Raw genomic sequence first — 14,039 nt, 5'->3', positions numbered from 1 at the left:
ATATATATATATATATATATATATATATATATATATATATACATACATATATACATACACTTAACATTTATACAATTAATTATCTTCTGGAAAAATTCTTCAGTATAATACCAAAAAAAATCATAAAACTACTATTAATCAAAATTTGTAATTTCTTAATAAAAAATAATGAATTAATCTAGAGACAGTCAAACATTATGATTTTGTACAGCACTAGTAGCAGGCACATAATAAACCGAATACTAACACTTTCGAACTCAAACAGTACACGTTCTACAAATGAGAGCCAAAAATAAATCTGTAACGAGCCAAAGAGGATCCACCTTAATGACTAAAGGATTTAAGTGAGAAAATCAATGACAGTAATGATCAGTCACTAATGAGGAAAGAAACACACTTGCCAAACGTCAGTCAAGGTCACAGAGAGCCGAGCAGCAACAACCTGAAGTTTAATCACAATACCAGTATACAAATAAAATGTTACCGTTGTTCTCTTTATAGAAGATTTTCCAGCAAAAAAAAAATGCAGGTTAGTGTTACTGAAAGGCATGAAGTGAGTATCATTTTTGTTGCCCGACAACAAAGCCATATTTCCTCATTTCCCTTTGTGTTTGTTCAGACTTGGCACAAGATGCGTAGCTGCTAAACAATAGGGTTTAAATCTAAACATAGTAAGCTCATTTTAGAGCATTTAACCCTTAACACTGCTAATGAAAGAATATGAAACAAGAGGTCACTGCCTGAGGCTTGGCCCTAGTGGTTAAACGGATCGTAGTTGATCCGTGATTCGTACGAACCAAGCCCCACGGTTCGAGGAGCGTCTCGCTGCAGCCTGCGGTGAACATCCAACCCCGCCCACATCCAAGTGTGACGTCCCAAACCACGCGTCCATGTCAAAATACGTCACATTCTCGTTCATTTTGAAACAGGAAGAAGCATCGATAAGAAGATCATTCGTATTGTTTGCCAACCGCTAAAAAAGAAGTTGTTGTTTGCCATGTTGGTAAGTAAAAAAATATCTTTGGTCTTTACCAAGACTTAAAACGTTGACAACTTTAAAAATGTGTGTGTCATTGTGTGCATGTGCATAAACAACAGTTCGGCACGCTTAGTATGTTTTGAACGTACATTATTCCTTAGCTAGCAACAGATATACATATATACAGTATTTATATATATGTGTGTGTGTGTGTGTGTGTGGGTGGGTGAGATGAGATGAGTGTTTTTATGTGTATACATACATGTGTGTGTGTGTGTGTATATATATATATATATATATATATATATATATATATATATATATATATATATATATATATATATATATATATATATATATATATATATATATATATATATATATATATATATATATATATATATATATATATATATATATATATATATATATATATATATATATATATATATATATATATATATATATATATATATATATATATATATATATATATATATATATATATATATATATATATATATATATATATATATATATATATATATATATATACACACACACACACACAAATACATACATGTCTTACGACATAAAAAGAATGCTGAATTCCCCACACACATAACACTCATCTCACCCACTCAGACACACACACTTCATCCCTCTCACACATATGTACTTACCTGCCACTCCCCCCCCACCACAAAACAATCACATACATATGACATCTTTAATGATATACCCTGATCACAGTACCCGTGCACAGTAACTTGGTTGAGCAACCGCATCTGTGTATGTCACAAATTATCTTTGTATTCTACTATATTAATGGAAAGATCACATAATGTTAGTCAATGTTTGTTTGATCATGTTTTGCAGCATTCTACACATTTTCAGTCCAAGCCTGATGCAGGGCAGTCCTCCCGGGTTAAGGAGTCCCTGCTGCAGTTTCACCAGTAAAAAAATTTACTTGTTACAATTCACTTGGAGGACCACATAAGCCATGCAGTGATGCATGGAGGTATGGTGAGAGCATTTCTCTAGATATTGATCGATTTTTGTTTTTTAAAATCATAAATGTTTGTATGTAGAATGATAAGTAAATACTTTTTAGTGGACACATATACCCCCAACACGTATGCATTCTCTATTTTTAACAGGAGCGCCAAGAGGACATATTACTCATTACACTTCACTTGGAGGACCACATAAGCCATGCAGTGGTGCATGGAGGTATGGTGGGAGCATTTCTCTAGATATTGATTGATTTTTGTGGTTTAAAATCTTAAATATGTTTGTATGTAGAATGATTAGGAAAATTATGAGGTAAATAATTTTTAGTGGACACATACCCCACAACACACACATATTCTCTATTTTTAACAGGAGCGCCAAGAGGACATAAAGTGGAAGTCTGTAAGGGACATAAGGTCCAGTGTAGTGCTGGATACAGAGTCACCGTGAGTTATTCCGTGGGGAGGTGACAGGGCCTGCCTTTCTCCAGATGGACAGTAAAAATCAACAGAATGCCATCAAAGACTACCTGGGGGGAGAATCGAATGAAGCAAAAGATGTCTTTTTATTCATCTTTGAGTATCTGGAGGAGCTGGACATATCAAATTGTCTTGATGAACAAGGCCTGAAGGTCCATGCCATGTTCTGTGAATAATCTATTAGAGCAAGGATTCTCTCTGTGTAGTCTATGTGTGCATGTATGTATGTATGTATGTGTGTGTACTGCATGTCAAGAACTGTTTACCTGATCATTCAACTGTTCATTCAGCTGCTCAGACTTTATAATAGTTGGAACATATATTTTGTTAAACACTACCAGTCAAAAGTTTTTGAACAGTAAGATTTTTAATGTTTTAAGGTTTTAAAGAAATCTCTTCTTCTCACCAAGCCTGCATTTATTTGATCCAAAGTACAGCAAAAACAGTACAATTTTAAAATATTTTTGCTATTTAAAATAACTGTTTTCTATTTGAAACGGTTTTCTATATTTCTATTAAAATGTAATTTATTCCTGTGATTTCAAAGGTGACTTACATGATCCACATGATCCGTCAGAAATCATTCTAATATTCTGATTTGCTTCTCAAAAAACATTTATTATTATTATTATTATTATTATTATTGCTGTTGTTGTTGAAAACAGCTGAGTATAATTTTTTTCAGATTCTTTGATGAATAGAAAGTTCAGAAGAACAGCATTTATCTGAAATAGAAATCTTTTGTAACTTTATAAATGTCTTTATCATCCCTTTTGATCAATTTAAAGCATCCTTGCTAAATAAAAGTATTAATTTCTATAATCCCCTACCCAAGGCATTTTAATTTTGCCTTGGGTAGGTCAAAATCGATCGTAATAAATGTGAATTTATCTCATTACATAAATAAAAAGGTAAGGTTTAAAAGTTTTAATTAACAATTAGCCTACTTTAATCAATGCAAGCATTTTACAGGCTGTTGTGATTACGAAATCAGCTCCGCATATTAGACATATTAAACATATATTAGATTTAAGTTGTGCCATTTTAGCCTAGACATCCTTTACAAAAATAAGAAAACGTGTATTAGTAAAACGAAGGACAACATTATTTTATTTAGATCCCCTAAACTTCCATAAATTGCTTCGACATACTTCCTGGTTTCCCCGGTACGGGGATGGGGAAATCACAAGGTGACGTATTTGATATGGGCGTGGCTTCCAACGTCACACTCGGATGTGGGCAAGGTTGTATCGGCGATGGGCATGACTTCCGACATCACACGTGGATGTGGGCAGGGTTGGATGTCCACCGCAGGCTGCACCGAGCCCTACTTGCACGGTTCGGCACGCATGTGATCCGTGGATTAATTGCAAAATTTAACCATAATAGAATGAAAGTTTATCAATTGTATGTGTTTACACACGCAAGCGATTTTAAACCATTCTAGTGAAAGAAAAGCCGAAATGGAACTCGATTTGTTACTTGCGCGCTGTTTTCTATCACAGCCGCACAAACATGAAGCTCGCACATGCAGAGAGGCACGTTTGACTGCTCGCAAACACCGAACTGAACCATCTTTCCTATCTCATTCACTCCTTGCATTTGAACAGATGCATATACACATAAACGTATGACAAAATACCGATCTCGACAATCATTGTGGCAAATGCAGTGTGTTGTGTCTTAAGTGAACGAGAACAGCTGAGAAAGAAATCGGATGTGTATCATTAGGCTATATTGAATCCATGCATCAGGTCTTAAAGGGACAGCAGCCTAATAATACCTGCTGCTGTCATTATGCTCATCAAACCACAAAACACATTTTTGACAAAGATGAATCTATTTTTTAATTTATACAGTGAACACTATGCAGTTTTATTTTACACTTAATTATTACATTTCTGTATCTGAATACTACCGACCTTTTTTGTAACATTGTTCTGTTGTATTTATCTATGCTTGTAATTTGTGTAGCATATTTGTACTTATTTTTACTGGCTGTTCACTTGTCTCTTTAATAATGTTTGAGCTTTCTTAGGCTAAGAGTTTTTGCTGTGGTATCGTACTTTTGGAAAGCAAAGTTACATAGATTTTTTTTTCTTGCTGATCCGAAAAACGATCCGATCCTTGGCTCAAAAACCGTAATATGATCCGAACCGTGTGATTTGTGATCAGTTGAACCACTACTTGGCCCCCGAATCAATCCCCTCCCTATTTAGAGCGTTACTGCTCGTGTGGGGCAATGGCCGCTCGGTCAGTGTAACTTTAGAGACCAAATCTAATGTTTGCTTTGGATTCATGGAAATCACACTGGACTAAACTAAATGCGTTATTCAGGATCAACCCATCCTCCTGGCACCCTTGATTGAATTACAGTAATATCTTTCCTGTAAATCACAAAGTCTTGAAGTGGGAACAAATGGAATGGACTGGAGAATTAAAACAACAACATGCAAATTAAATCAATGCTCACACTCATTTTAGTTGATGGTGAGAACAGCTCTGACTGTGTGCGTCTTGTCTTTGAAAGCCCGATGGGAGGATAAAACCAGCGAGACAGAGGGTCTTTACCTCCGAGCTGTCATTATCATAATGAAGTCTTAGCTCTCCAAAACACTGGTGTGCGCCAATGATCCTAACACTCCCTCTGAGAGTCTATAATTACAGCTTATAATGAGAGCTGCACCAAAATTATTGTTATAGTCACCAGAATGTAAACACAGGTTCAGGACCTTTCCGTTCAAGTCTGAAGTATGAGTATGTAATTATATGTGAAGATGACTGTTCTCAAAGGTTATAAATGATTGTGTGCAGGGTGTTTTTTTTTTCTTACAGTAATGAGGTTTTGAGGCTGTACCCGGCCACAGGAGTTGAAGTAGTGCTGATGAGCTGTAAAGTAAAGCTTTCTGTCCTCTAATGGCTGATGGGATGACAGGTAGACATAACCTCAGTGACAGCTCACTTCTGCTTCTCACTCTTTTCGCACTCTCTCCATAACAAGCCACATTTTTCTTCTTGCTCATATTTGTGTCAGGCTATTTCTCTGAAGAAAGAGGTGTTCTTTCGGGGGCAGGAGAGCTATACAACACATTGTGACCCCCAAGGTCACCCATTTTACCCAAAGAAACTCTTGATTAGCGATTGAGGCTTAACAAGAACAGACCTCTCAGTAGGCCAATAGGCATTAAGGTAGCAGTACGTGCTAAACACTTTTTCGAGAGCAGTGTCAAATACAACAGTTATTTCTATAACTAAATAATGGCCATTCCTTGAGAAACTGATCACTTGCAGTCTCCCATGCAAATAGCCTTTTATGTGCTGCATGGAGCTGCTGAAAATATGGAGCATTCCAAAGCAGTCATATATGAAGCTAATATGCTGCCTTAGTAGGCAGCTGCCTAATAGCAATGTAGCAAGGCACTGCACTAGGTTCTGGCACAAAGCCTCTGCTTCTGCTTTAAAGAGAAAAATTCTCAAATAAATAATAATATATATATTTTTTTAATCTTAAAAATTACTGTTTCCTGATTTAGTTAGTACTAGGTTGTATAATAATTCAGTAATGTTAACTAATATTTTTCACTAGAATAAAAATTAAGATTCTACCATATGAAGATAAGATTTTAAAACATTTCTTACAGTGCAAAGGGAGAACTCCAGGTATAATAAGACAATTTGAAGACAGACAGTATTTTGCTGTCACTGCATTTCAGCACTGTATGATTCCTGACCGGCCACATGAGATTACACTGGATTTCAGCAGTGGTAATTACTCTGTCACTTCCTCTACAGAAGCTCAGCTAGCTCTCCAAGATTGCTCTTCTCCTGAGTTGCATTAACTAGATTTTCAGGATTCATTTAGTTTCATGTCAATAGTTTTGATGCTCTGCTATCAAAAAAAAAAAACAATTGTTGGATTGCAAGGTAAGGAGAATCAATGTTATTATAGTAATAGGAATGCAATATGAATATGATGTTGAATTAATTGGTTTCATATAACGATATGCAAGCCCCTTTACAAAACACAATGGAAATTCACTAAAAATGAATTGCACCCGCTGACATTCATTTGCACGTGCTGTCTGCGTTGTTTCAGCGTTCACTAAAGGAATTATGCAAATTAGGAAATGGTGCAAAGATGCCCCAAAAATTGCAATTTGCCTTAATTTAAATATGGCTTGGTTAAACTGGACTGTAGGCTGTTAGTGAAAAAGACATAGGTGTTCCCTCTGAAACACGTCATGCTAAACTCTGCCCTTCTGTTTCTTCCACAGAGATATTAGTATGAGTGAGAATCTGTGCGTGCCTTCAAGAGTTGACAGGAAGGAGTCTCTGCGTCTGACCTCAGTGTCTCTATAGTCATGAATTGTTACACAGATTCCTGTAAGACCAGATAGAGAGCAGTGTAAATGCATCAACACAACGTCACCCTGCATGAGCTCAGTATAGACTAAACTGACACATCGGCACGACAACCTGCCACTACACCATATCAAGTTAAATTGAATGATGCATGGATGCAAAAACACTGGTGTTCTAAGCTGCTCTAGGACTTGAATGAATCATAATCTTTTCCAATAAAAAAAATTTAAAATAAATAAATCACTCAAAAGAAAATTTGACAACACAAAGACACAATGGCACGTCAAAAGACAACTGGTTGTACAAGCCATGTAATGTAAAAGCCTCTCCAAGAGGATATGCCACATCTTTTTAAAAATGGATTATAATGCCATTATGCATATGTGTGTGTGTATTTGCAAGAATGCAATAGGCCAAGAAGAGAGTTGGGAAAGTCGCCCACTAGTTTTCTCATGACCCCAGACCGCACTGAGCACTTTCCTCTAGGGACACAGCACTGGGAGAGGGAGTCCTCTCACTTCCGTATATGGGACATCCTGATACACAACACACCCCACATCTCAAACCCTAACCAACATGGCATAAATGGAAAAACTCCAGTTCTAGCTGCAATGACCCCAAAAAGTATTTGGACACTTACGGTAAGTCACACTTTAAAACATCTGAATGTCATTGCATTACATAAAATATCAAATCAAAAGGCACATATTTGCAATTATTTCTCAAGGTGAGTTTTAGTAGATCTCAGGTTCACAAAGGTGTATTTCATCACATGAAAGTTTCCAAATACATTTTGTCTTACAGTTCACCCAAAAGTGCTTTCATCAAGGCATTTTTACTTTAAACCATCACTATTGGCCAAAATAAGAGTCCATAATCACTCTTCCTCTAATGAAAAAGACTGTTTTAGCTTGTAAACAGTGCTTTATCAGTGCAGATTTCTCTCCTGATTCAGATGAGGTGGCTTTCTGAATGAAGAAAGCAACATTATGGACAGAGGATTCATATTTTAGCCAGAAGCATGGTTTCAAGTTAAAATGCCTTAATTATGGATTTGTTTCTTACAAACACATAGCTTTTCACTTCACAAGACATTACTGAAGTTGTGTTGACTACTTGTGGATTATTGAGATTTTTGTATGAGCTGTTTGATCCACTGGTGTTCTGATAAAGAAACAAATAAAGAAACTTTTTTTAAGGAAATTTTCATTTTTTAGATGAACTGTTCCTTTTATTTTAAACAATTAATCTGTTTAAAATTAAACATTTTTCTTTTATAGTTTGCTTGGAAAATTCGTTTTTTTTTTTTGTAAAGAAATACCACTGATATTTTGTAACCTAAAACAATGACATATAGACATTTTAAGTGCAGCTTAAGTGCCCAAATACTTTTTGGGACACTGTAAGTCTGTCAACACAAAGTTTTCAGTTGCATTCTAGAGCAGCAGTCTTATCTGCTAAAGTTGTTGCAAAGTTCTAAATATAAAGACAGGACAAACAAAACCTGGCATGAAATTGCTTTGTTCTTACCAGTGTCACCAAACGGCCAACAAGGGCTTTTACCAAAAGCCATGCTTTGACTTGTACAAGCTACCAGAGCAATGCAGGATTACAGGAATTTATGATGTTCTTCTGAACTAATTTTATCCCTGCCACCTGGGCTTAACACAGAAACCCTGCGATGGTATTTTTCTGCGCTATTTCATTCCAGCGGGTTTAGTAAATCCTTGGTTTGCACTACAAATGTCTGACCTGCAGCTCTAGATTTCACATTCGGTTCAAACTTTTCTGTGGTTACAGAATTACAGACAATTAGTGACAATTATTATGTAGGCCTAAGTCATTTCACTACTTCTCACTAACTCTATAAATAACACTGATTAAGTTCTGTCCATTAAAAAAAAATAAAAAATCGAATTTACTCAAGGAAATACCCCACTGTTAATCCATTTAACATCCTTTTTAGTTCCCTCTTTTCTAGGCACTGCAGAGAAGAGGACACACCTGCAAAATGTGTCACTTGTGCATGCATAAGAAAACAAAGATCATTAATCTCAGAACCCTCATAAGTCATATCCTGTTACTTACAACTGCTAAAGGATTGCTACATCACTTAGATCCAAACAATATCAATTGTTTGTACTTCACATACAGAATAATTTAAGGAAAATGACCTTATTGCTTAGAATGAGCAGATGACCACACCCAACTGAAACTAGTCTACTCATGAAGGTGTTTAGATAACAGTGTTTTATAAGGGCATGTGACTCAAGGCAAGGGTTTACATGCTGGACATCATGTAGTAGTATTATAAATGTGTTATTAAGGTATTATATATATGCATTATATATGTTATTAATGTGGTACTATATATGTGTATTTACTAACTTAGTTTACCAAGTGGGAGGAATATATAATATATTTAACTAATTTTATAGTTAGTTAAAGGCTACTTTTTATAGCCTAATTTTCTTATTATGTCTGTTCTTATTCTTGTAGACTGTAAACAACAAACAAAAGCAAGAAATATTAATGTTTATATAACATGAATATATATATATAGAGAGAGAGAGAGAGAGAGAGAGAGATATTACATTTTACTAAATGAACCATTTTATAACACTTTTAAATGTGTACAGTATTACTCAGTACTGTTGGCTTGTAATTTTTTTTAATCGTTTGACTTTAAAAACAGCCTGATTGAAACTGAACTCAAGTAGGCTATACCTAAGCATATATATCCAGTATGTGAACACATGAAGTATTTACATTCCCAGCGCACACAGTAACAGTTCACGTAGCGGTGTAGAAGCAGCCTACCTGAGATACAGCACAGAAATGTTAAGATTGACAGGCAGGTGTGAAGTTTTGCTGAAGTTTGCGTCTCCATGGCTCAGCATGTGAAGAGTGTCCGCTCTGCGCGCGCTCGTCCGTATTAACACTGCGCGTGAAGTAGATAACGGTTATCTACAAACAAATCAAAGCGCTGAGGCTCTTTCAAGTGTCCTACAACTGTGTGTTCTCCTTAAAACAAGCGATGTTCACCGTGGGAAGACCGACGCTACATCCAAGCTGGAAATCATCTTGGACTCCTCAGAATTCAGTGGCATGAGATTGAACAAGTGTCCGTTTGTTTCTCGGCAAATATGTGTTTCTTTCCGCACTACACAGACAGCGAGAGTGTGGTGAACACTAGTGTACTTCAGTCCGTGTGTAATGACTGCTCGGAGAGCTGTTGCACCTACACTCGCGCGGAACGCCCCCTGCGTGCTCTGACACGTCATCACTCCAGTTACAGGTGAACTCTGCGTCAGAACGCATGGGATGCTGAACGCGACCCAGCTGCGCTTATTAAATCCACACTGATTAAAGCAAAGATATATAGAAATATACACACGTCTTTTATAAATAATATTGGTTATATCAATACAATCTTTTTAACTATTTGATATAAATTAAATTAATATTCATTTATATCCACATTAATTACAAATACATAGGCAATGTGGACACTCTCATTTGTGAATTTGGATAGATAGATAGATAGATAGACAGACAGACAGACAGACAGACAGACAGATAGACAGACAGACAGACAGACAGACAGATAGACAGATAGATAGAGAGATAGACTGATAGACAGATAGATAGAATATAGAATAACAGTCAGAACGATAGACAGACAGATAGATAGAAAGACTGATGGACAGCCAGCCAGCCAGCCAGATAGATAGATAGATAGATAGATAGATAGATAGATACATAGATAGATAGAAAGACTGATGGACAACCAGCCAGCCAGCCAGCCAGCCAGCCAGACAGACAGACAGATAGATAGATAGATAGACTGATGGACAGCCAGCCAGACAGACAGACAGACAGATAGATAGATAGATAGATAGATGGATAGATAGATAGATAGATTGATTGATATTTTGACAAATATTAATTTTACAAATAACTAATTCGTTTATGATTATAGGAATAAACTTGTACAATAGGTCACACTTTATTACATTTATTACATTTTCCTTTTACTACCAAGTCATTATCGAAATATTATATAATGCTTTTTAGATCAGTAGTTCATGTACATGCTTATGGTTAATATATGACCATGACTGCAGTCACAGGTTATTGCACACGGTATCAATTACCCAGGCTGACTTTCCAAGTTTCATTTAACTCTTTAAAAGACTGAATACCAATAAATATACAGCCAGGCTGCTCTTGTGTTGTTCAGCTAGACGGGACAGCAGCGCTATTGTTGTGTATTTCCTTTTATCTCTTGCAATGATAATGCAACAGGACAGGGAGTGGGGCTTGTCATGGCAGCACAGTGGTCTCAGCCCTCGGAGGTGAATACCTCCTCACTCCTGTTTCTTTAGGATGGCATGTTGCCATGGAAACAGGGCTGAGGTGGATGCAGTCGGACTGCTGGATTATTAGGGGCAGATGAGCTCAGTTCTGTGATTACACCCTGGGCTACTCGGACACGATCGTGTGGTTTCGCAGTCAAAGCTAATATCTTAAATGCACTTGAGCACCTCGGTCAAACTGCATCCACAAAAACATTCAAAGGACAGGGTGAGCTGGGGTGTATGGGATAAAATATACAGATATTTTAGCTGCAATTGCACATGCCTTGACACAGAAGGTCTTTTTTACTTTTTAAACCACTATAAAAATGACACAACAGATCAAAAAACATGCTCTGGAGGCCATTCCCAAGGTAAAACTGACAGATTCAGAGCTGTAAAATCAACGACCAAAGGTCAGTCACTCAGATACACAAGAGAACACATTCAGAGCCACAATCATCTCACAGCTCCCAGACGAGCAAACAGAAAAGAAAATGACGTGAACATGAGCTGCAGTGTAATTTAGGTCCATCATTTATGAGCACACACAGCTCAGCCATAAACAACCAGGAGATAAGAATGAAAAACCGTGAAGGTTCAGCCATTTTTATTGCCTTTCTTATTTTATTCCCCTTGTTGTTGTTTAAAGTTATATAGGAAACATGCATTTTAGCCTATAGGAGACAGAAGGGTAAGCTGTTATTTGTATTTTTTGTTGTTCATTTATTTTTATTCATTCATTTTTATAATTTTAAATTTTAATTTAATTTATTATTATCACAATAGTTGTTATATATAAATGTACACACAACAATAATAATTTAAAATTAAGAAAAAATATAAATATAATTTAAAAAAATATATATAATCAAAATTGAGAAAAATAATATAATAATACAATATTGGAAAATATATATATTTTTAAACAAATTATTATTATATTGTTGTACACACAAAATGGTAACCATAATAATAAAATAATAATTGGAATAACTTAATTGTAAATATGTTTCTGTCTGATTGACATCATTAGTGCATGGTTTAACAATATTAAAGTATTAAAAAGTATTAATTATGCTCTCATAGATGTATTTCTTATGTACGACATATGACATTTGTATCTTCAGTATTCATAAGGACACATGTAATATTAGAGCTTTTAGAAATAGCTAAATAAAGATTAAAAAGAAAAAAGAAAAATAATAAGAAAAAACTACATGGATTGAATAAATACCCACTATGAATAAAGTGCAATCGATGGGGGAACACTTATCATGTTCAATAATAATGTGTTCTATATTTTAGTCACCATCCACCATTTTTAAACCAGAGAAATCAATAAATAAAGCAAATAATAAATGTTTGGGGTTAGAAATAGTGTAGCAGCCTCCACTGGGAGTGTTTTTTTTTTGGCCGAGGGAGTTACTCATCTCATATGACAGGCTAAGAAGGGAAATTAGACTTTGCGCTTGAATTATTGATTCTCTTAGCACATGCTCGACCAACGCCAGCAGCCAACTACCTTTGCAACACCACAAAAGAGGTTTACTACACAAGCAGTGTTACAAAGAGAAAGTGCACTCTGTGTTAAATAAAACAATATACAGTCTTCTGATTTGAGGGCATAATTCACTGCACCAGGGTCAAATTGGACTAAATTATTGCATGTTTTAAGAATTACAAAATGCACTTTACTTCACTTGTATGACAGATACCTTGACATGCACTACTTAGGGCCTATAAGTAGTAACCTAATACATAATTTATTATTCTAGAATGTGACATTAATGGACACTTATTTAATGGACACATCTTTCAGCCACTCACAGATATTTACTGCCACCTGCTGGTCACATAACCGACCATCTGTGTCTCTGCAGGTTTTATGAAGGTATTTTTAAGACCAGGTAAAAAAAAAAAGCAAGGAATAAATGGAATGGAGCACAATACTTCATTATGGTCTTTAAATTTAAATGTCTTGTATTAGCATGCTAGTATCAAAGTTTAAAAATAGAATTCCAAAAGATCTATCTATCCAACAGTTAATTATGGTTTGAATACCCAACTAGAATTGGGAAATAACATTATACCATCTGATCACTGTGCAAAAGTGTTCATCACTATTTTTTATATTGTTTACCAGTTAAAATGTATAAAGATGATTAAATCAAGATACAGTTATAGAGAAACAGAATGACATAGAGTCTTTGTTTTATGCTTGATTTATTGTGATTAAAATTAAGTGAATTGATGATTAAAACAAGAACAAATATCCAAAAGGTTTAGACAAATCAACTTAATTCAAGGGAAAACAAGTTTCATACCACATTGACAGATGTTTATTCTTGTTTTAAGAATAAACTCACTTAGTTTTGTTCCATTTCTCTGAAAACAAGACTTCATATTTCATAGTTCAATTTGCATCTCAAGAACTGTAAATGTTCTTAATTAATCTTAATTTTACATTTGACATGCCATGACTTAATGTATATAAGGGGCTTTAAGAAACTTTTCATTAACATTTTATTCCGAAAGGTCTGGGTAAATAAAAACCAGAACAGCAACATCATTTAATAAATTTATTTTTTGTCCTTCCAAACATGTAAACAAGACTGTGACCTGGAAACAATCATACATGAAGACACTGTGTGAACTCACAAATAAAAAAAAAAAACTAACATTGATAAACGCTTTATGAAAAACATTCTTTGAATGCTATAATTGGAAATGCTGGAATGCTTGACAATATCAATATATACTCATATATTTATTTATTTATACTTCTATATAGATAGACTTTATACTTAGATTAATTAAGAGTTCTCATTAAGGATTCTTTTTTTG

The 14,039-nt window shown here is 35.1% G+C and overlaps 1 protein-coding gene and 1 long non-coding RNA gene across 2 annotated transcripts in view; one reads left to right on the top strand and one right to left on the bottom strand.

The window, feature by feature from the left end:
* LOC107686117 (endothelial cell-selective adhesion molecule-like) overlaps positions 1-10,056 on the bottom strand; it is a 44,233-nt gene extending 34,177 nt beyond the window's left edge. Inside the window, exon 1 of the mRNA XM_016482971.1 lies at positions 9,655-10,056. Coding sequence (XP_016338457.1) covers positions 9,655-9,724 — 70 coding nt within the window. The 5' untranslated portion in view covers positions 9,725-10,056. The remainder of the gene's footprint in view (positions 1-9,654) is intronic.
* On the top strand, positions 938-2,705 carry LOC107686119 (uncharacterized). The gene is made up of 3 exons (XR_001634022.1): positions 938-1,003; positions 1,859-2,000; positions 2,484-2,705. It is a non-coding gene; the product is annotated as an uncharacterized LOC107686119 (long non-coding RNA).
* Positions 10,057-14,039: the final 3,983 nt, after the last annotated feature.

This window comes from Sinocyclocheilus anshuiensis, unplaced genomic scaffold (genome assembly GCF_001515605.1).
Source record: "Sinocyclocheilus anshuiensis isolate Anshui unplaced genomic scaffold, SAMN03320099.WGS_v1.1 scaffold437, whole genome shotgun sequence".
Classification (NCBI taxonomy): domain Eukaryota; kingdom Metazoa; phylum Chordata; class Actinopteri; order Cypriniformes; family Cyprinidae; genus Sinocyclocheilus; species Sinocyclocheilus anshuiensis.
The sequence above is the reverse complement of the archived record's forward strand: the minus strand, read 5'-3'. Positions and strand labels throughout refer to the sequence as shown.